At 37.3% G+C, this 24,868-nt stretch overlaps 2 protein-coding genes across 2 annotated transcripts; both read right to left on the bottom strand.

Annotated features, from left to right (window-relative positions):
- Positions 1-1,906: 1,906 nt before the first annotated feature.
- LOC119487145 (annexin A2-like) lies at positions 1,907-7,598 on the bottom strand. The gene is made up of 13 exons (XM_037767809.1): positions 7,461-7,598; positions 6,769-6,826; positions 6,563-6,656; positions 5,236-5,330; positions 5,017-5,130; positions 4,749-4,839; positions 3,936-4,015; positions 3,789-3,848; positions 3,072-3,165; positions 2,873-2,968; positions 2,640-2,698; positions 2,263-2,385; positions 1,907-2,173 (listed from the first exon to the last, which is right to left on the bottom strand). The coding sequence occupies exons 2-13, from the start codon at positions 6,814-6,816 to the stop codon at positions 2,114-2,116; spliced, it is 1,014 nt and encodes a 337-aa protein (XP_037623737.1). The 5' UTR covers positions 6,817-6,826; positions 7,461-7,598; the 3' UTR covers positions 1,907-2,113.
- A 188-nt stretch (positions 7,599-7,786) lies between these two features.
- On the bottom strand, positions 7,787-20,187 carry ice2 (interactor of little elongator complex ELL subunit 2). Its single transcript, XM_037767805.1, is given in 16 exon segments — positions 7,787-8,221; positions 8,881-9,124; positions 10,507-10,557; positions 10,784-10,868; positions 12,789-12,918; positions 13,959-14,131; positions 14,224-14,989; positions 15,095-15,276; positions 15,554-15,713; positions 16,025-16,041; positions 16,044-16,140; positions 16,336-16,473; positions 16,553-16,672; positions 16,759-17,095; positions 17,210-17,311; positions 20,034-20,187. Coding segments are annotated over 16 exon segments (2,769 nt in total). The 5' UTR covers positions 20,048-20,187; the 3' UTR covers positions 7,787-8,068.
- Positions 20,188-24,868: the final 4,681 nt, after the last annotated feature.

The raw sequence follows: 24,868 nt of genomic DNA, 5'->3' as shown, positions 1-24,868 counted from the left end.
TAGAGCTGCAGGCAAACACACACACACACAGAGGCCCACAATTAAAAGCAGACCTTGGTGGCCTACTACTCTATAATTAAACACCCTTTGGTGCTGTGCACAACAACTCTGAGCCGGGTTCAGATGTGTCAAGGAGGGAGAGGGATGAGAAGGGACGTTAAGAAGCTGTCGGTTCTCCGAGTTCTGTTCAATGCAATGAATAAATAAAAAGCACAAACTAATACCTTCCCAGTGTGCAGTTGGTATGTCTGGCGGGCCGGCAGCAGCTACACAGCTGTACTGTGAAACTTTAATGCTGCTGGATGCCTGCAGCACTGCCTGGGCTTTGTCTCTGAGGTGAACGGGGGGAGCTTTCCACATGTTCACTCTTAACTGGGACAAGTATTCTAAAAAGGAGCAGGATTTGTGTGACCTTTCAGGCTAAAACCATCATGATACCGCAGCCAGACAGGTTCCTTATCAGTATCTTTGATTATTTAAAAAAAAACAACAATCAGAAATCTCTTCTCGAATTCAGACGTTATTAGGTGATTATATGGTATTATTCTTCACCTTTTAGGCTCCAGAGTGCTTGTCATTTGGCTCTAGTTGTTATGGTAATGCGTGGTATTCCATCTCCTTCCCAGCATACTCTGTGTTTGACATTCATGGGGTTAAAGTCCTCTGAATGATGAAGTGCCAGCGTTTGGGACAGTAAATTGCATCGTTTCAATTGAGAAGAGAGTTCCCCTTGGGTTTGCTGGAGGTCCCAACGGGCTGGCCTTGAACAGAACAGCATGTTGTACATCTATATAAAAAAGGGAAAAATATGGTGCTACTTTCCTCTTTATGATGCAGAGATTAATCTGTCACCACACTCGCGCATAAATCTCACTCGCTGCTTTTGCAAAATACTGTTTTACCTTACTTTACACTATATTTTATTTTTTTATTGCCTATAAACATAAACCATCACAAAGGGCTAATGTTCTCATCAATATTATTACAAAATGATCATAAATCCAGCGCCTTGTTAAAATTTGAAGCCATTTCTCCCCTCAGCTACTCAACCAGTGAAAATATTAGACAGAAGCATTATTTTATCAGGCAATTTCTCTCACAATAATAGATGATCTTCTATCATATTCGAGCCACAGTACACCACTTTGTTTTAGATTATTAAGTCCGCGCGTTTTCCCTCACATCCTCTTCCTCATCGCTGTGTTCAGCAGTACTGATCTTGCCTTTTGGGGCCATTTTTTCTTATACTTCAGTAGAAATGCCTTGACAACACTGTGGTGGTTATTTCATCCTGAGAGACCACAAACTAAACAGCAGAAACACACTGTATAGAAGCTTGTTTAGTGGTATGCAAATCAGCTTTGCCGGAGGTAAAATTAACATTTTTAATTAAAATATTAGCACCAAACAAACACAGAAAAACACACTAATGATTAAATCATCTTGATGGAAGCTCATAGTGGAAAATGTGGAAGATTTTAATCATGATTCTTTGTATGAAGAGATGGATCATACATTACTGTGATTTCACAGTCATAAATCTTCACGTTTGTGCAGTTTTGGATTTAAATCATTTCAAATACGATTTGAAAATTAGTAATATTTTCATCCCTTGTGCAAGTAAAATATGTCCTTGTATTTTCATTTATTTTCACTTAATTTACTATTGATAATAATTAGGGGAAATGATGATAATGGAATGTAAAAAATGTAATTTGAGATCAAATATTTCATTATATTTAAAAAATTTAAGATGCAATTCTTGCAGCAGGTTTCCGATATTGTGAGGCGTGAGACACAGAGGAGCTGTCTGCTTTTAATGCTACTATAGCGCCCTCTAATGGTCATCTATGTAAACATCAAGTAGAACAAACTAAGTAGGATGCAAAAGGAAAGTAAGGAACAATGCTCTAACAAAGGTTTTTATTGCCGTTTTGGTATAACAAAAGTAAGCTGTAATACAGATTATTCATGGATGAAAAAGATAAATGTAATCTCTTGAATGTTGCATTAAAATGTGTGCAGAAAATGTAGGATGGGCTTTTTGCTGCAGAGTTTGTGATATTCATGAGCCCACCTTTCCGGTGCACCTTTTGATACTGATGGTTCATTTTTAGTGCTCTGGTCCGACAAGGCCCAGCAGCACCTTCTGGTAGTCTCCCTTGGTGTGTTCCTGCAGAAACAGAGCAGGTTAGAACGTGACACAACAAACCTTACTGTAAATCGGTAACAGGTCAGGGGCAGGCTGGATACTTCACTTACCATGATAGTCTTCTGCACAGACTCTCCAAAGGTGGCCTTGTATTCAGAACAGACCTTCTTCAGGTCCACCTCGCAGCGTGACACAATAATTCTGGTCACTATCTTCTCTTTGGCTCCTTTACTCTGAGCAGACAAGCACAAGTCAGCACTTCCAAGTAGTACGCGCTTTAAACTTAACTACAGCAGCTGATGCAACGCTGCTGTAAGACAACTTCTGCCAACTTTGGATTCTGTGTTCCTGCAGCAAAATTGCACTTTCACAAGCAGATGTACTTCTTACATCTGTTCCATTAAAAAAAAAGATAAAGAAAAAAAAAAGTCTGGCCCTCAAAATAGCCATATTTCAACAAGAAGAAAGAGAACAGTGCTGTAACTACCTTCATGGCTTCGTTCAGTCTGCTGGCGAAGTACAGCTGTTTGTTTTCAAAGCACTTCACTGGAACAAAAGAAAAGCTGAATAAATATCCACAATAACACAGCTTGGATTTGACAGATGATTTTCTTTTGTAATTTTAGAAGTGATTCATACAACGAAATCTGGCCTACAGGGTGAATATTTACATCACATGTTAAATAAATAATGTATTAATAATATAAAATATATGCGTACCTAGCACCAGGAAGGACTTTTGCAAGTCTCCTTTGACTTCCTTCATAATGCTCTCCTGCATGTCGTAGGGGCTGTAACTCTTGTACCTCTGAAACACTAACAAGCAGAGAAAAATAATGTTAATTATACAAATTATTAAGGAGAATTAAAAATCAACACTTATGTAACAATGATAGCAAAAGAAAACAGGGTGTATTACCTTTTTGCAGGTGGGGTACGCTTCTCTCAGACATGATGGTGATCCAGGTCGGCACATCAGTCCCCTTTGTATTCACCCCGGCCTCAAAGAGCGCCTGAGTTCAAACAACAAAATACCAATAAATAGAAGTGGGCAATATAACGATATATATCATCAAAATTATATAAAAATGTCTATGGTATATATTTTTCTATATCGTTACTATCGCGATATAGGCTAGGCCTATATTTATTTTAAGTTTGCACTCTTCTTAAAATGAGAAAATACTAATTTGTCAAGTATTTAATTCACACAGGAGTATACAATAATAGGCTTTACCATGTGGTTATTTCATATTCATTGACTTACCAGAAAACATGCTATATCGTGATATATATAGTTATCCAGATATGAAATGACCTATATCGTGATAGAAGCTTTTGGCCAAAATCGCACAGCCCCACCAAATAATCACTGTGGCATAAGAGTGGTGTCACTCCTTTTAGATATTAAGGTGCCAAAATGAAGTATTATTATCTAATGTGCACAAAATTATCAACTGCACAACAATCATTTTACCAAATTATCCAGGGTTTCCAAACTCATTTGGACATTTCAGTGGATTTTTCAGTGAATTAATCATTGGTAAAACTGCTTGAGATATTGAATATTGAATTTGATGTCAAAGATTCAGTTTTTAAATTGATTCCACAGACAAAGTGAAAATGGACAACTTACTCTGGCATCCAGATCAATCTTTTCATAGTCGACTAGAGACGATGGTTCTGCTCTCTTGGTCTGCACAGAAACAAAACACAAACTCAGGTCAGTTTAAACCATCTGGTCTTATATAAATCATAAAAGACAGACATTAACAAACCTCACCTGCACCAGAGCCAAGAGCAGCTTAGCAAAGTTCCCAGAGGTGTCACCTGCCACGTCTTTGTCCAGCTCCTTCTTGAACACTGTGGGAAATAATATTTTTTCCATTTAGCTTTCTCTACATAACCGGAGTAATCACACAGCTGATGAATTTCTGGTTCAAGAACATTTAAGACAGGGAACAAGACTTTTGACGGACATAGAGAGCGTATAGACCGGGCCAGATTTGAAAAACAGTGAAGTGCCAAGAGGCTGATCTGATCTGCAAAGCTAGGAATTTAAATGTGATAATAATAGACATTTTTAATATTAGTAGATTGCTGTTTTAATAAACAACATCTTGTTTTATCTTTTTATTCAGTTTCACTCTCCTAAATTCCCTCTGCTTTAAACAGCCTGGGTTAAAACTTCTTAACAAAATAAGTATCTCTGTGCTTAACAAGACATAACTAAGGAATGGGCTAATTAGCCTCCTAATGAAATGATGAGCTTCTAATAATCAAACAATGTAAACACCCATAAACTCAGAATGTTATTACAGGTTATTTCAATAAAAACAGAAAAAAAATTGCTTTTAACAATCCGTAACAGCGACAATAGCGTGAGTGGTAACGTTGATGGACAGGAATAAACTCTTTTTTTGAAAGAACTTAAATGATCAAAATGCTGGATTGAGGTCATTAAAGGGCAGCTAATTGAATAGGCCTGCTATAGCCTAATAGTGCATGAAAAGCACAACAACCTATAGGTGAGTTATTATATATTACAGTGTATTTCCAGCCCTTCATATGAATGCATGGGATGTTTTGGACTTACATTCCTTGTACACCTTCTTGATCTCCATAAGCTCATCATTGCTGCGTGAGCACAAAACCTCAATCAGTGTTTCTTCATCTGTTCCTGCGCCCTGAAAGAGATAGAAAATATGTATTACTTTTTATTCATCACACTTTAGTATACACAATTTAGATCAGGGTATAGCAAAGAAAGTAAGTTCTTCCATTTGTCCAGCAGAGGGCAGTGTAGCCCTTCAATGAAATCCACTGATGTTGAGCACCACTGATGCAATATCTGTGTCCTTTACCTTGATGGATCCTCTGATCACTGAGGCATCGTACTGGGATGTGCTCTTCATCAATCCGAGGATCACTGACTCCAGAGAGCCAGACAGCGCTGCCTTCAGGGCTGAGATCATGTCCTGAAAATACAACAACAGTGTTAAAGTCACCACATCATCATCATCATCATCATCATCAGAGCTGTGAAGCATTTTGGAGCATATGTCTCTCAAGGCCTCCTGTACCTTCTTTGCCCTCCTTTCATATGCAAAAGCAATGTCTCTCCTCTGTGAGTAGGTCCTCTTTGTTAGGACGTCGATGATGGTTTGTTCATCCGTTCCTGATGTTAGAATGGAAAAGACACACGTTCATTACACACATCTGGCAAGACAAAAGGGATGTAATTCAACTAGTAAATATATTTACACAAATATATTTAAGTAAAGCTTATCGATTAAACGATTAGTTGTCGACTATTAAATTAATTGGCAACTTTTTTGATAATCGGTTAATCTGTTTGTGTAATTTTTAAAGAAAAAAAAAAGTAAAAATCCTCTGATTCCAGCTTCTTAAATGTGAATATTTTCTGGTTTCTTTCCTCCTCTGTGACAGTAAACTGAATATCTTTGAGTTGTGGACAAAACAAGACATTTGAGGATGTCATCTTGGAATTTGGGAAACACTGATCAACATTTTTTTTACCATTTTCTGACATTTTATAGACAAAACAACAAATCGATTAATCCAGAAAATAATTGACAGGTTAATCGACAATGAAACTAATCGTTAGTTGTAGCCCTATATCAAAGTGCAACGCCGCTGAGTTAAGAGGAATATGCTGTAAAAATTGGATCATCAGCCAAAAGTGATGCATGACATTGTGTGATGACTTTTCAAGAGCCCCGAATGATAAGAGGGTTTTTTATGGGCCGTGTATCATATATACACATTAACAGACATTTCTAAAAACGGTGGCTCAAATTTGGTTGAGACCATTTTTCAGTGATAATTCTGACATCCTTTTTTTAACCTTTGGTGCCAAAGGAAATTCATGAATTTCTTGAGCTAGCTGCTTAATAAGTAACTTTAACACTAAGAATCTGAGCCGTGAGACCTTCTGTGGGCTAAAATGTTAAATGCCGAGGGCCTATAAATAGCAGGTTTAGGGTCATTTGAACATTATAATGTGTGTGTGGATTTAACTTTGATTACTTTTAAACTGTATTTTGAACAATAAACACAAATATAAGAGGAAAGCAAGTTTGCTTTAACACATGACGTGGTCACAAGGTATTTTCCCCTCTCTCATTTAGTAAAGAAACATCACTCCACATAGAGAATATTCTTCATAACAACAAGATGGCGGACTGTTGAAGAGTTAGCGGTCAGACGGTTTGCCAACAGGACTGAGCTCTGGCAGCACCGAGGCACAGGCTTGGAGGTGTTCCCAGCATGGTCAAAACGCTTTGAGCCAGGAAGCTGACTCACAAATACCAGCTACTCATCTGTAGAGAGAAGTTGCAGAAGCAAGCAGTGATTTATTTGAGCAACATGTACAGTACTGCATCTTGCCTTTGGTCTTGATAGCAGTCTCTATTCTGGCAGCATCTCTGTCGGGGTCAAAGTCCTTGGCGGGCACCACGGTGGGGAATGTGGGTTCACAGGACTGAGGATCCAAAGCAAATTAGATACAATTGATGCCATCTGATTATAAGTATACATCATGAACTGTATGAGAGTTTTCATCATAAAGATGTAAAATAAATATATGACTTTACCCCAACGTTGAGAGCCAGCTGTCCCAGGAACTCTGATACCATAGCCATCTTGACTGTCCTGGAAAAGGTGAGAAAACTATCAACACAAGACAAGCTTGTAGTCAAATCTCATAGTAATCCTAATCACCAACTCGTCTGAGCTGCAGGCTATAGGTCATGTTTGTTTTGACTCATGATATAATCACTTGATACACAAAGAAAATGTCTTTTAAACAGGTAAGACATCTTCATTCATTTTGGTCCCACAAATCACTGCAAGAAAATGTATTTATTTTTATCAATAGTTATCCCTTTATATTCACTGCTTTGTCATATTCACAGTAAAATGGTTCTGTACTGACAATCACACCAACTCCTTCAAATCCTTGTTGAGTCGGACACACATCCTTAACAGCAACCTCAAAGAGACACACCCTGGAAAAGTGCTACTGTACTCAAGTCTGGTAAAACAACTGAGCACATTCACACATTGAAAACAGGTTATAGAGCTCACACTGGAGGGCAGGAATTCAGTCGTACTTAATAGAAACTCAAGAAAAGAAAAAAAAATTCTTGCACAAACTGAATGGAAGTTGTATGAAATCATTGTCATAACTCGTGACTGCAAGTTGGAAATTCCCTGAAACCATCCTGAAGTGTTAAACTAATGTTACAAATTCAGTTAGTCCACATTAAAACGTATAAAAACTTACCTAAGTTGTGAGCGTTGAGATGAATTGTAGAGATGTGTCCAGGCGGTGTTAAAGTGGAATGGGAGTGTGAAGGTTTAACTTTTCTGGCAGAGAAAAAGGCTTCCCCTTTCACCTCCCCTGACTCAGGTTCCCTCCCCTTTTCCATGCACTCATGACTCCACCCTGCTCCTCTAGAAGCCACTGGAAGCTCAAAGTTTTTGGTAAAGTTTTCCCACACAAACACAATTCAGAGTCGCTGAAGTCATCTGTGCCCTCAGGGTTTTTTTTTTTCTCAAGGTGAGGTCTAATGTTGACTTCAAGCAGTCCAGAACACAGTAACCCCCATATGGATACTTAAACAACGTTTATTGTTGAACTGTTTTCACAAAACATTACAATTAACAAAAATATACAAAAATGTCTCTGAACAAAACTAAAATATAAAAAAAGTATAGATTCTATAACTCTCAAAGTGCTTCGGCATGTTTATGTTTAAGATCATAATGTATGAGATATTGTCAGTCCTTTCCTGTCCTTTCCTCAGCAGTACAGGTCCAGCTCCTCATCTGACTCACCTTATATGAAATGATATGAATGACATGATATGAAATTATTTTACGTGCTGATTTTTAAATGGACTTCTGAACTAGCTTTGTAATATATTTTTTACGCTTGGCCGCGCGTTTCCTTTGTTTTTTCTTCAAGTTGCGACCTGCGTTGGAGTTGTTATTTGACTGCCCGGCTCCGTGGTTGTTGGACTGCGATGGCCCATCTTTCGCTGTCTGGTAAGGATAAAGAAAGATAAAAAGATCTTTAAATAACTGGGACTAAATTCAAGTAGCATCATACATTATACACTCAAATTTTTTTTTTGTAATTATCAGAAGTACAAACATCAGTGCCAAATGTTGACAATCCAAATGGCCAGTTGAAAAACTTCACAGAGTTGTTTCCTTTGCTGTTTGACAAGTTAAAATGTGTGTTAATGTCTTTGCTATGTGGAATTTCAGAAAGGCATCCGATGAATGTCTCAGAGTCTACACGACTAACCCCCGCTGAGCTGTTGTTGATGTTGCTATGCTCTCTGTTGTCCCTCTTTTGTCTTAGTTTTGGGGCTTTCTCAGGAAAACTATGCAGTAATGCGCTGGTTCAGCTTGTCTGATAAGAAAATGAACAAGGGCTTTGCACTCACCACAACTTTTTCTCTAAAAGTCCAGATACATGACATGCAGTCTCCTTCTGTGTGTGTGTGTGTGTGTGTGTGTGTGTGGGTGTGGACTTCCTAGACATTAATCAATAAACGCCTCCTACAGTAACAGTTCCAACAATCTCTCATTTCATTGCCATTACTTGTCCGCTCATGACCTTCAGTGCTATTATATTTTTTACAGATTTCCATGTAACAACGCAGTAACTATGGTGACGTAAATGGAGTACACACCTTTACCAAGGGTTTTGGAGGGAAGGTGCAGGGGACATGGCGGTGCTTCTGGTGGAAGGGCAGCACCACAGCTGGATCAACAGGTATCCAGGGCACGCGACCGGATGCCGGGGGCAGTGGGACTGAGCTGTGGACCTGCTGCAGGTTGTACGCCCCCCGACTCACTCTTCCATTAGCTGCTTTTAATAAGGTCACGAACGGTTCCCCTGCCTTGTGCGCAATCAGGTACTGTCCTTCCTCTAACCTACAAAACCAAATAAAGTCATTGAGGGTGTGTTAAAGTCAAAACACACACACTTAAACATGTAGTATTCAGAGTTTCCTACCACATGACACATGGTATGGAGGTGAACAGACACATGTATTGTGCGTCGTTGAGTAACTGATTGTGTAACTCTCCAACACAAAAATGAATGCAAACTAAAGTCATGCTCTTTGCCCGAGGCTGTCAGACATGACTGTACAATATTTCATCATCTTAAACAGAGCATGACGACTGATGTGTATAGACAGTCATCTGCAGATGAATGAATAAACAATAGAGTTTAAGAAAAAGACCCAACCCTTCTCAGATGTTGGACTGTATTTTCAGTTAAACCACATTCATCCATACATATATGAATTGTTAATCATACTCATAAACAGTCTTGGAATTACATAAATTTGGTATCACTGGAAAGCTAAAACTCTTGTGGATTCAATAGACCCAATTGTATTCATGTGTGATGGTGTTGTCTGTCCCCATAGTAACCATTTCATTGCATTGAAACCATTGATTTTTAAATTTGACCTCACTGTATAAAATGACCTGTGGTGACCTCTAGGACAATCACAGCCTCGTGAAACTTTACAGCCACAAACTAGAGACCTAGAGCATTCAGTGGATGTATTGCTTTCCTAGGTAGATTGACAATAAGGGGATTTCTGAGTAGTTTCCAGAACAGGAGCGCTTGGCAACCATTCGCCAAAAAATGCAATTTTGCAGAAATCTCTAATTGTCAAAGGTTTTTGATACCAAATCACAGCATGGCTTTCTCTATGGTGTTCCTCAAGGTCTTGGTGTCTTAATGTGGTATTTTGGAGGGATTATTGATAATTTTTTATCAATTCTCGAGTGGTAAAAAATTGTTAAATTTAGTACCAAATCTGTGTAACAAATGGTATCAACCCAAAAATTGCTGCAACAACTTATGAGACATAAATGAGCATGAAAATGACCATCACAAAATTATATCATCATGTTTTAAGCCCTTATACTCACACAATTTATTTTAACTAATTGATTCATATTTATGTCTGATTAATGACTAGAACAACTTGACACAGTGCTGAGCTGCATCTTCAGGTTCCAAGCTTTCAGATGATGTACAGCACTTCTATGTGACATCTACTGTTGACCTGCTATCTCCCCCTAAAGACCCCCTGTACCTCCCTAAAGGACAAAAATGGTTCTCCATATGTTGTGTGCTCAAATTAGGACCACTGAATGAAAAACTGCAATGCTGTAAAGCCACACCACCATTCTTTCTTACAAGATAATACATGTGCAATACATGGAGGATGGAGGAGCTCAGCATAAATAATCCACAAACAAAACTAACATGATGGATGTCCTCAACAACTCACCGAGTTAGCTTTTTCAGTAGGTGGTGCAGTATATTCAGCGACTTGGATGGCCTGTGGATGGAAAAGACATATCACCAAGTTCCAGTCTGTCGACTTTGGTAGGAATCTAAATTTCAACACTAATTCAGATGACAAAACCAGAGGCGATGATGAAAAGGCTTAGATTATTGATAGACTGACTGAATCTGAAGATGACAACATCCTAAATTATATAATCATACAGGGTTGATTAGGCTAATCCTAATCATCTGCACACATCTGTTGTACCGACACTCACTTGAACCCACAGGAGACGTTCGGTTTCCAGTCGTCAGGCAGCTTTCTCAGCAGAGCTACTTTTGATGTGTGCGCATTGATGTGAGCTACAGAGACAGAACGGGAGGGTGAGAGAGGAATGAGATCTAATGAGCGTGCACATCAAGAGCTTCACTTCATCATCAATGCCATTCCTAGTGCTTACAGAGTAATTAGTCTGTGTTGATTTGCCAGCATTGTTACAAGCTCGAGTGGGTGGTAAGAAATGCTCGTTGGTCCCGTCTCTTTTCATGCCTCCCACTCCAGCATGTAATGCCTGCTTATTTCAACAGTGCCTTCCTTCAATAATGGACTGTTTCAGAGCCGGCCCCCACAGCCATAAATACACAATTGGGGAATGCCCATGATAAACCACATGATGAACTAGGAACCACTGAGCAAAGAAGGAAGTCTTGTATCAGTTGTGCCTGTTGCATAATGTCATGAAGTGGGAGAGATTATATATTGTTTCATATAGCCTGAATGTTATCACTGTTTTCTCACTGGTTATTCCTTTGCTTATACTACTGAGACGGAACGATCCAACGCTTTTAAAACGGCAACATCCTCCTACAAATCATCTAGGGTCTCAAATGCCTGATTCAGGGTTACGCCCAGGCTACATTGCCTGCGTGAGCAGCGCCTGTGCCTCGCCAAACCTCTTGCTTTTTATTTTGGCGCCCATGTTAACATGTTAGAGCAGCCACACAGCCCACGAGAGCAGCGTGGCTCGGGCGTGGCTCTTCTAAAGTTTCGAGGTCTTTCGAGGTTTTTCCGTGTGCGGTTCACATAAAAAAATAGACAGTGAAAATGATCTTTTGACCGTATATCCACATCATACCAGCAACATTACTACAGTTTCAATGACTATATCTGTAGAATATGTCACATGAAAAAGTTCATATTTATTTTTAACTTACCACTTCCTGTTTCAAAATAAAAGCCCTTTAGCATTGTTTCTTTGGACAAAATCCCTTCATTTGATAACACAAGGCTTTTATTCTGAAATATTTGCAGGACAGTGTTGTGGAAAAAGGAGTGACCTACACAGCTCCAAAAATGAATAGAGTAAAGACTTTTAATTGTGGATTATTATTATTTACAAATGAGCACACACTTCTTAACCTTTTTCTGTCCAAAATAAATATAAATGACATTTATAATGAAATTAAACTTATTAAAAAGGTAAACTATGTACAAAGAAAGAATTGGCAGCAGCAGCAACGCTGTCAGTGTGGACAGCACAGGCGTGCGAGCCGCAGCAGTTAAACGATGTAGCAGTCACGCGCTACTTACGCAGACAGTATGGCCCGGGCAGGTTACATCCACTTTTTTGGCAAAGCCATTAATAGTGAAGCTGAATATCAAACCAAAATACAACTTTTTGTACGGACAGTGACGCTGGTAGTCCAGCCCACTATGTCAACTATGCCAACAGGGTAAGGTATAATTTAGAAATTGCTCCAAATTAGAGATAATTTAACGAGAAAACTCATTATGCTGGGTAGATAATGACGTACGTTCCCAGCCAACACCTACACGAGTCAACAATTCAATGAAGCTAGTAGAGAAAAAGGATGCAGTCTTTCCCTGAATCTTGAGCTACATGGCTAGCAGCACATGTAAGTCATGTAAATGTAATTGTGAGTTTAACTGAAGTTCAAAACAACATTTAGCTGAGCTCTGCATACTGTGTTCCCCATAATCAAATGTGGCTGTAGTTATGGCAACAAAGTAAACTCAATCACTACACAGTCACAGCAGGATGGTGAGTCATCTAAAGACTATTCCATTGGTTAGTGGGAGGATTTGCCATGTGGCCTCGACTGAACCCGCTGAGGGAGGGAGAAGAGGAAATTCTCTCTTTTTATCCACATAAATAAGACTTTGTCTATTTTCTTGGCTATTATGTTGAAAAAATGTAAGACTACAGGGATACTTCTCCTTACACTAGAAACTGAGAGGCAAAAGTGATAAAAGTGTTTTACCTATGTAGGATACAGTGCTGGAGTGCAGCAATGTCTCGGTCCACAGCTGGCAAGCCTCACTGCTGCTTAGACACTCAACACCATAACTCAACTGGTACTCCAGCTTGGGCAAGACATGCACTGGCACATGCTATTGGGGCAGAAAACAGAAATAAGGCTGTTGCAAAAATTCAGTTTATACTTTAATATGTATAAACCAGTTGTTCCCAACCTTTTTCCTGAATGGACCCCTTTTCTATCATTGAGTAAACTGACAACCCCTGACTAAGTGGCATATTTTAGGGATATTTCATATCATATTCAATGCTAACAATAACAGTACAGAACAACTGATAAATTCTACAATGAACCCAAATAGTGAACTCAGTAAGGGCGGGAGGTTTGCGTAAAATGAGCAATTTGGATGCATTTTGAACAGATTATTTCCTCTAAATATTGCAGCAGAGATGAGTTTTTCGGTTATTTTTCTGTATTGTGTATTTTTTATTTAATTCAACAATGAGTCATACTTTCTAGGCTTATTTTTTTTATTAAATTCAGTGTTTTCTTCTCCTTGACACTTGGCTATTGTTCTATCACCTCTTTGGTTGTTTTAACTGCGTACTTCTCTAATGCAGGACGAGGCTGTTTAGCAGAGGGGAAGGCTCTGTGAATATAATGTGTTCAGGTCTTCATCGTGCCCTTATCCTGTTTACATCCTAAATAATAATCCAAACTTTAAAAATAACAATTTCATTAAGTTGTCCTCACTTCAATGAATGAAATGCTGAGATATAGGCCAACTGTATAATTTTTTAAAATGTTGTCTTTCACCCCTTAAAATCAAGAAGGCATTGTGAGGCTTTGGCGAATTCCAAGGGGTCCCCAGAAAAATAGGGAATAGTTTATATTCACTATTTAATTCATTATAGAAGCGAGCCTGATCCGAGTAAGAGACATAACAGCGACTCTTCTGATCATAGTTTTCGCTTCCTCCATGGTTATCTCCTGAACTGTAGTTGACAACTATAGAATTCTGGTCTTAATTATCTAACAACCAAAATCTTTTCAGATGGAGGTCCCTGAAGCAAAATTGTAACAAATGGGGGTACGAGACCTAATGTGCATCAATTTAGGGGTCCTTGACATGAGAAAAGGATGAGAACCACTGGTATAGGCTAACGTGTATACCTGGTTTTGGTTGTTTCGTCCTACATTTCTGGTATGGGTCAGTGAGACAGAGCTGCGCACCATGAGCAGCAAATCCTGCAGACTGTAGAGTTTGTAGAGCAGGTTGCCTTCCTCTGGAGCCTTGTAATCTTGTTCATCTTCCGCAGCAGCCTGCAGGTCTTGTGACAGTATTTCTGCATAGGGGGGGGCAATAATGTTAATAATGTTAATAAAGCACATAGACGCAAACTTAAATCCACAGAATGGAAATCAATTTGACACTAACTTTTGTGCTCTGTAGTAGCAACGTTGACCCCTGGTGCAGATTCGTGAGGAACAGCGCAGGTCTCTCCATCCTGGTTCTGGATTCTCTCCAAATATGAGGTCACACAGGGCTTCACCAGAGACGTTGGATGGGAGTGAACTGAGGGTCCCGCACCTCGGGTGGGTGAGTTGGTCTCCTGGGATATGGTGGAGCATTTTGCTGTGTCACTGGCATAGCTGAACATGGCTGTCTGCATGCGCAGAATATCACCCAGCTGGTCGCCAGATACCTTTGCTCTTTTGGCTTGTCGCCTCTGCTTTGTAACTTTCTGAGGGGAAGATGACTCTGAATTTACAGGTGCGGACTCGGAGACAGGGGTAATCGGGTGGTCTGCAGACTGTGGTGTTGTCGTAGGCTTACATTGTGATATAGGTGTTCTAGCTGGAGACACATAGTCATCAATGACCAGCTTCTCCTCATCTGAGTCTCCCATAAAAGTTACATCGTTGTCACTTTCTTGAGCAGAGTCTGGTTTCATTTGTTCACTTTTTGGTGCAGTGGCCTCATTCACATCTGGCTGAGTTGTCTCTTTTGTTACCGGATCATCCACATCTGTCAATGAGGAGTTCATCTCTCCTTGTGAACTGCTGCTAGTGTTTACAAGATGCTCTCCAGACCTTTTAGTCTTAGTTAAAGGTGCCTCTCCAAATGTCTCCAGGTCAATGAGGTCCACCTCAAAGTCAAGACCATTGTTTTCAGAAGACACTATGTTTCTTTGTGAGCTCTCCTGATTTAGAAGATTTAGAAGATTTAGAAACAGAAAACAAAAATGAAATAAGACCAGGTACATGAAACCCTGTTATGGACCACGTCTATTTGTGCGACTACATACCGGTGGGCGTTTGTGTTCATCCTCAGGAAGCTCGGTCATTAAATGGAAAACATTTTTACTTCCATTCTTCTTGATGGAAAGCTTCAAGCTCTCCTCGTGGTAGATGTGACTCCTCTCTCTCACGGTCATTTCAGTCTTCAGAAAGGGTGAGTCAAAGTACACAGTCTTCTTCTGACTACTGCCTGTAAATAAGAAATGTGAAATAAAGGATTTGTGAAACAGTGCCACCATGAGGCCATTCAATGTCCATACACACTGTGATTCATCTCAGATTTCTTTACTGCTGCGTACTGCATCTCTTTCACAAACATGATTCAAAATGTCTCAACTCTCAAAAACAGAATCAGATGACTATGTTGCAAAATCTTTATACTGCCAATGTGAAGCAAAGCTTAAATTGTCTCTCATTAAACTAACTTCCACCATAACAGCCTGAGTGGCCAAATGATGATGTTGTACCTTTTCCTGGGTTTAATTTGACCCAAACGGGCAGTTCCCATTGCTCTCCGAAGTCAGGGCCATGGTTGTCTAGCAGCCTGACGAGGGCATCTCGAGTGAGACACACGTGAGGCTCATAACGGGCACACAGGTTATTGGCATTACTATCATCACTGATTGTCTGTGGAGGAAAAACAAAACTAGGTCACGCTACCAGAACAGCTACTGCATCAGTCGAACACAGGTAACTACACAACTGTCTACAATTAACTGGACTATCACAGGACCCTGTGTGACTTGGCATCTTTCAGAAACACAATTAGCACTGGTTTTGCTGAGCAAGACATGAACACCCTCTGGTGTCTTTTGTGAAAACTGCAAGAGCTGAAATGGAGTTACAATAGACCTGCGGTCATGAATCCCATTCTAGCAGTAAAACATCTTTGTGACTTACTTTATTGGAGTAATTAAAAAAGCGAGACAATTGCTTACAGCGTGCATGTCCTTGGCTTTTTAGCTGGAGGATTCTCTGATGAAACACTCTGATAATCCGATGCAAGCTGTGCATCAGCAGGCACTATCTTGTGGTCTGTAATATCCACATTGCCCTGGAGAAATAAAGGGTACAAATATGGAAACAGAGAAAGTGAATCAACACCGAAAGACTGATTCTGCAATTCAACACTTCAAGTTGTAAAGGTGGAATAGAAAACTGGACATTGGCATTTATGAACAACATATACAGTATATGAAGTGGTAATTATACACGTCTGTGTGATAGTATCACTTCAAAAGTACATTACCATGATCAGCAGCTGTTTCTCAAAGGTCAGCTCCAGTCCTGGGTTGAATGTTCCCCCTGTCAAACTAGTCATCTCATGGATCTGGTAGAGCTCAGGAAATGTCTTGTTAATGAGCTTCAAACAGCCCCAGAAGAACTCCTGAAAAACAAATTAGGGCTCTATGTTTTAATGCATCTCACAGAGCTGACGACAGGTGCAATCCTTGCAGCATCAGTACCTCTGAATATTGCATCGCTCCCTGAGATATGAAGTTGTAGTCATCCGCACATATTTTGGCCACATCTTGCAGGTACCTCGTGAACTGCATCACTTCATCGTTTACTCGTGCCTGCAAGTTCTGAAACATTAGAGCAGGTTATTTGAACAAGCGATGCAACAAGGACTGGCGAGATTAAAATACCATTTAGGAGAGATTGTTGGTACCTGTGGAGGATCCTTTGCTTTCTTACTCATCAAAAAGCCAAGATATTTCTTCTGGTCTTTGAATGACAGACTGGACATACGGGGGAAGGGCAGTCTGGGTTCAGGATAAGCAGCATCCGCCTTATTCTCAACCTGCTTGAGCTTAACTCTTGATTTTTCAGTATCCTTACATTCTTCTGTACCTCCTCCAGCAGCATTGTCTGCACACGGTTCATCACTATCACAGCTGTCCCAACAGGACTCTTCCTTGCTGATGTAACTGTTATCTTTAAACTCTGCAGATTCTTTTGTGGAAGCAGAGCAGGATGCTTGCTCATGTTTGATATCCTCTACAGGACTTGGGGAAAGGGAAACAATTGGGCAAAAAAGATCATGTCAGATAACAACACTCACTAGTTAGCCATTGTACATGAACTGAGTAATTACTTAATATGTTAATTTATTGACATACCTTTGGAGAAAGGCCCACAGTTCTCTGATATTTGGGGCAAGTGAATATTTGTCGTAGAGATCTCTGGTAAAGAAAGGAGTCTCAGGGACTAGAGGGTCCTCCCTTAAATTAAAAGGAGGAAATGAATTATATTACAGGGCCTGTATTGTACCCAAATATTCACAACTGTTTCTGCAATGCTTTTATACTGAGACAGATATTTATTTTGACATGAAGACAGAATAACTTGGTGTGTCCCAAGTTGCTGATGTAAGGTAGTGCACATTATAAATGACTCAGGTGTAGTGGCATTCTTTTCCATTTTCCAAAATATACCACTACTGAGTTAAAGTCTGTGTAACAGCAATGAGTTTAACATGAAATTAATCTTCAGAAGCCGACAACTCCTTTTTAAAAAGGTTTACTGTTACAAGATCCATTTCTTATTTCTTGACTTGTTTTGTAGACTAATTAAGTTCAACTGAGAGCTACCATGAGGTCATCAATAGAAAAGTTCATCTGAAAAATTCGAACATTACAGCTACAACAGTAGCAACAACAATTATTCGATATTCAACTTTCCAGAAGACATTATATCACCCAAAGGTGCTAGGCTTATACAACATTATATTACAAGTTACAACAGTGGTTCTCAATCAAGTAACCAAGGGGTCCCCAGAAAAAATGGAGAATAGTTTATTTTCACTATTTAATTCACTATATAAGTGAGCCCAATGTGAGTAAGAGTCATTAGAGTGACTATTCTGAGTTTCACTTCCTCCACAGTTATCTCATCAACTGTAGTTGGTCTTAATCATATCTAACAATCAGAATCTGTTCAGACAAAGGGCCCTGAAGCGATATCTTATCAAAAGGGAGTCCCACTGAGTTACAATATATGTCGTGTGCACATTTCTGTCAGGCATTGATCTTTACCGCTTAACTAACCAAACACTAGTTCAGTGTATGGAATATTGGGATAAAGAAAAGTCAAAGAAATAAATCATATTGTAAACACATTTATTTTATACTGGATGAGCATCCAGGAAGCAACAATCTAGAGGCAGTCTATATTTAATGCTAAAATATTTTAATCGACAATTAAATTGTGCCATTCAAGTTAGTTTTTTCCTGATTTGTTTCAAATAGCAAACTGTCTTTATCTAAATTAAATACAACAAAAAATGTAAAGCTTTCGTGCTGTATTGAGGACAATTGTGTTATGTTTTGAACATAAATGAGTATAGCCAAAGCAGTGTTGCTATCATCCTTATCAAACTCATAGCTAGATAAGATTACTTTTTTAAACGTGTTCTTACTGTTTCTATTATTCATCATAAAGGAGTAACTAAACTAGGCTCACACAACCTGTAACTTAGTATTACTACTGCACTGTACATGGTCGCAGGTCCTTCCTTCCTGCAGCTGTCAAACTCCACAACCAGCACTGCTCCCAGTAGACCACTTACACACCAAAACACTGACAAGAACTGCACTTTGTTGTACATTTAACTGTCTATCAGTACTACTCAGGTTTAATTCATACTGTGCAATATCATTTTCCACTTGTGCAATTTTGTTAATAGTCTGTTTATTGTCAATACTGTTTTAAACTTTTTTTTAATACTTCCTTCTATTTTAATGGTTCATATTTTGTTACACTTTGTTTAGCTCTTTTTTACTGTGTTAGCTGATGCATCTTGTTTTTTGCACTATCCCCTTTGCTGCTGTACACTGCACATTTCCCCACTGTGGGACTAATAAAGGAATATCTTATCTTATCTGCACAGCCGTTTCAGCCTTCAAAATAAAAGCTTAGGTTATCGCGACGATTTATTATTCTTATCATTTTAGCGTTAAATCACGGCAGTTAAATGGGATAGCGAAAATAAACATCCAGCCAAGAAGAATGATACAAAAGCGATAGCAAACTAGTTAGGTTAGTCAGAACAGGACATTTATGTGGTTTAGCTATTTTATATATATATAATATAGCTAAACCACATAAATGTCCTGTTCTGACTAACCTAACTAGTTTGCTATCGCTTTTGTATCATATATAAATATATACATATATAAATTTATATGTATATATATATATATATATAAATAAATATATATATACATATAAATATATATATATATATAAATATATATAAATAAATATATATAAATATATAAATAAATATATATAAATATATAAATAAATATAAATATATATATATAGTTTTATATATATATATAACTATATATATATTATTATATTAAATTATAATATATATCTATCTCTATATCTATAGAGATAGATATAGAGATAGATAGATATATTACAATTAAATTATAATATATATAGTATATTAAATTATATTAAATTATAATATATATTATATTAAATTATAATATATATATATATTATTATATTAAATTATACAAAACACAAAACGTTGCGTTAGACTAAAAGAAGCTGTGTTTAACATGAACTTCCGGTCACATTAAAACAGCTTGACTGTCAGCTAAGGTTAGCATGTTAGCATGTTAGCATGCTGCAGCTCTCTGGTTTAGTCTTCCCCGGTAATATTAGAGACTCATACTTAAAAATAACTACATCGAATAATAGCTACAAAACAGTAGCATACTTTTCGGTTAAAAGCACTTTTTACTATATAAGTTAAGTGAACTAACGTTTGTTTAGCATGGCTAACTGACAGCTAGCAGCTAACTAGCCTGTTAGCTAACAGTAGCTAGCACAAAGTTAATGTAGCTAGTTAGTTAAAGTTAAAGTTGAATTGTCACACAATCTACCCCTATCACATTCTGCAGATGTTAACAGTGTAATGTGACTTACCATACCAGCTCCATTACGTCACTAGAGCCAGAGGAAGGACAACATTGAGCTGCTGTAAATATATATATCAGTTAGCAGCTAACAGCTAACAGGCGTTTGACACTTCTTCTTCTTCTGGTGGTGAAATGTTTGTTGACGTGAAGCGCTCTGCTGCCGCCCTCCGGACACTGACTGTAATACAGCTGCCTCCTATTGACTGTATTTGAACACAGGTCCCTGAAACAAGAAAAGACAAAGTTTTATTTATTTATTTATTTTTATCTATTTATTTATTTTTCATTCATTTATTTATTTATTTTTTTTTCTCTCGATTTTGTTTTATCCATATTGTATTTTATTTTTTTATAAGAAAATAATAATAATAATAATAATAATTAAAATATAATATAAAACAAGTAAAAACAACAACAAAACAAAAAGAAAACCTCCTCAACTGGCCTCCGGACACTGACTATAATCGATCTGCCTATTGACTGTATTTGAACACAGGACCCTGAAACAAGAACAGCCAACGTTTTCTTTATTTATTTTTATCTATCTATTTATTTTTCATTAATTAATTTATTTTATCCAGGTTTTTTTCTTTCCATTTTGTTTTATCCATATTTCATTTATTTTATTTTTGTTATAAGATAATAATAATAATAATAATAATAATAATAATAATAATAATAATAATAATACAATATATATATGCACAATATATAAAAGAAGTAAAAAAAACTAAAAGAAAAAAAAAGAAGAAAATTTGTCATGTTTTAAGAGCACTTAGAACAACATTTCCCAGAGAACATTAGTCATCAACTCCGTTCTATCCCTTATGATCACCTACTTCTACACTCCTCGATTAACTGTACAGCAGCCAAACCATAATTTGGATTTTTGGATGCTCTGGTTATAAAAAATTTCCTATAGAAACTGAATTTTCCAAACTGAATCTAAACAGACAGCCTAAATGCCAAATTTTCTGGTTTGGGTCTGAAGGTTGGGGTGATGTAAGGGAAGGAAAGCACCAGAAAACTGGACTGATGAACCTCTAACTGGTATTTATTAACCAATTGGAAGAAAAATAGGGATTCATGAGGCCTTTTTTCATCCCGGGGCCAGAGATGTGGGACACGGCAAAAAAATAAAAAGAAAATAATAATAATAATAATAATAAAAAAACAAAAAATAAGATATATAGATATATAAAAGGAGTAAAAAAGATATAATTAAAATATAATGCTCCAGAAGCAATAGCCTCATGAGAATTATCAGGACACAAATAGCTCAAAACCTCCCATTGGTCTTGCTTGAAATGGAAAGAACACCTTTTCTTTTGCATTAGGATTTAATTCTTATATCTTTGCAGTACAAGTGTACAAGTGGAAAAAAATAGTGTGTTGATCTTTAATTCTTTTTCCACATCTTTATCATATTGCAGTTCATAACGCTTCATCAAAATAGCCAAAGTATTACATAGGAAAATTACATAGAAAATTAATATTCCTTGCAGGGAAGTTGAGTAATTAATTGAAATAATAGACCTTTTTCTCCCAAAAAAAGCTTAGAAACTACAGAACTGCAACCTGTTGCAAAGTATTTGCCAAGTTTGTGTCATGAATTGAGAAAAATGCTGAAAGTGATCCTTAAGAAATTCTCTGCATTTCCAATCACCAGCAGATTTTACATTTTGAAGTTAACACAGATTATTTTCATAATTAATATTTATTTATACATTTATTTCATAATTGGACTTTTATTTGTTCATTGATCAACACATTTTGATTGATTAATCTTGTAACAAGAGCATTAATGTCTGAATCTAAATTTGTTATATGTCATGACCACCACAATTAAGTTCTCATATTGCTAAAATGGATTTGCAGCTTAATGTGTATATGGCCAGGGATGTATTTACACTGTTATTAGATAAAAATGTCTTTGACTGCTATGTTTTCTTAATATTTTTTTAGTATGTAGTTTAAATATTGTCATACCTTTGTTCAGCTTTTCATTAGCAGTGCACAGATTTAGATGTAATTATGAAACTAATTTAATTATATTATTTGTTCATAGTTTCCATTGGAGTTAGGCGACCACCTCTGATTAAATATTGAAAGACTAACATTGACGGTTCGGCCCTGATAAAATTAGTGTGAATCAAAAATATGCAATTTGATCAATTTGGTTAAAAAGAGAGTGAGCTGAAGAGAGAGCAGACAACAGAGACGGATAAACAGTCAGGAAATAAAAGCCCATTACAAGCGGTAAATTTTATTATGGGATAACAGCACATAAAGCACATCTAAAATCGATGTGTCCAATGCACTTTTAATAAAGGTAATATTAAAGGTACAGTTTCTAAGTACAATATAACAACATTCATATTAGAATGAAAAGTATTTAAAAGACAACATTAAATTTCTTATTTTTCTTTACAGCTGTATTTACAAAATGAATCAAAATACTTATTTTCATATTTAAGAATCAGACAAGAAGGAGCAAAACTACGTTTGTGAATAGACTACCTGCTAAAGAGAGTTCAAAAGAGCTGGATAAAAAGGTACATGATCATCTGTCCCCATTTTAACATCAGTAGCAAACGTGTGACTTAGAAATTTGTGACAACCACACACTAGTTTCGGCTTTCCCCCATAATTTTGCACTGCTTTTTGCATGGAAAAAAGGAATCCACCCACCCTTCATGTTAAGTTACCCTAACTGACTGAGCGCACATTGAACACAGAACATTAAAGAGATCCAGATGTGTTGTATGCCTCCTTTACAAACTACTTGATTTACAATGCATTAGTAGATCTCAGTGAAATAAAAAAAGAAAAGTTGATATAAAACAAAAAGAAAGTGAAGAAATGTGGGTTGCCTGTTTTTGCCTGATCAAAAAAAGGTGAACTTTTCTGAAATATTGTCTGCGAGCATTTATTTGACCCTTCAAGATCAACGTGAAACAAACTTCCCAGTTATGTTTCCCAAAAAACAAGGTGAGGGGTGACACTCTAAACGGACCATCTATACATTGAAACCCTTTAACAACCCATGTGAAAAATGATTAACATCACATAAAGAAAGAATCTGAAAAAACACTAGAAGCATGTGAGAGTTGAGAATTCATCCTCATGTACAAAATACATTGTCACTTCAGTACACTGTCTGGAAAACCACGAAAACAAAAAGACAATCAAAACCATGTATGCATCTTGTTACACCGAGAGGCACTCAGTGTGATACGTTGTGTATTATTGCAAGCATATTCTCACTGATATTTGCTACAGAGTGGAGAGAGAAAAGGTCAACTTTGTCCTCAAATGGCAATTCTTTCATGTAAATAAATTTGTAACACTTCACGTGGTGCAAGAGGTTTTTACGCTAACTGGTCTGAAGGAACCAGTTTCAGGATAAAATGGGGAATAACAAAAGCATAACCGAGGCTCTGTTTAATAAAATCCAAGCACCACTTCCCTGCATCAGGTGAAGAACTATGCAGACACAAGAGAGGTAAATATTTAGTATCTTAAAACCTGACAAACTATAGCCTCAGTGAGTGGTTTTTACAATCAGACAAAGAAAAAAATAACACAATACTGCTGTTTCAGTTTGAATATTTTTCCACAAACCAGAAAAGCAACCTTAAATAGCTTGTTAATTAGCAGATACTAGCTTTGCTATAAGTCAGAAGGAAATAAGTGCCTTATCCCAAGACGAGCACACTGATACAGGTACTGGCTGGGTAATTTTACCATTTTATCATTTTCATTATTATTTATTGAGTCCTAATATCAATAATACATTAATATGCAGTGAAATGAATGGACTAATAGGGCGGCCAGGCTTAGGAATCAATACTTTGTTCACAAAATTAACTTACCTAGCACCACACATCAGGGCAACACAAAATAAATGTCAGCACACCCTATTCTCTATCAAACTAATCCTAAAGGAGGGAAGCAAACTAGAAACAGAGTTATCGTACAATATGGTGTCATTGATAAACAGATAAATAGTTTCACTGGGTAGGCCTTAGTAGCAGTATTTTCCTCTTACCTATACAGACAGAAATTACAAAGCTACCTTTATACATGTGATCAATAATAACATTAAATATGGTGAATAAACAGCCGAGAATGAGGGAGAGAGAAAGAAAATAAGATATACAGCATACAGGCCATGTCAAGTTCTTGGTTCTCCACCTGGGAACAGAACTGGTCAAATATACAGATGGAACATAAAAACATCCATGAAATCAACACAAAATAAAACCAAAAAAAGTGATAAATAAGAGGTGTATTTACATGCAGATGTTCAAAGACTATTATGCACAAAAGAATCAAAAATAATACACAGGACATATATTATTGCTTGACATTCGATTATGGCTAAAAGTTGCTTTTCTTTTTTTTTTAAACTATATTCTTAAACGTATTTTTAATCATAAATCCTTATCAGCTGTGCTTTGGAAAATGTTAAAATGTGACGACTGACTCATAATTCTGGGTAACACACCGACACTCCGGCACAACTTTAAGCGTGACATAACACTGATCTTCACAATTTACGGCCCGAGAAGACTCATTTTCACAATTTACACTCCAGAATTCATTTCAATTCAGCTCAGGCCGTGCATGGCCGCGCTGTTCGAACTGATAGCGAAGCATGTTTTCGCTGTGAAGCCATAGTCAATGTTGCCTCACAGCGTTCTGCAGACCTGAATTGTTGAAGGCATTATTATGTCATGCTTTTAAAACCTACACCTATTATGGATGGATCAAGCTCAGCGTTTCCAAAACCTTATATTTTTTAAAAAAGTCAAAAATAAAAATCCTCGTCCACATAAC

This window comes from Sebastes umbrosus, chromosome 4, assembly GCF_015220745.1.
Source record: "Sebastes umbrosus isolate fSebUmb1 chromosome 4, fSebUmb1.pri, whole genome shotgun sequence".
NCBI classification, from domain to species: domain Eukaryota; kingdom Metazoa; phylum Chordata; class Actinopteri; order Perciformes; family Sebastidae; genus Sebastes; species Sebastes umbrosus.
This window is presented reverse-complemented; position numbering and strand designations above follow the sequence as displayed.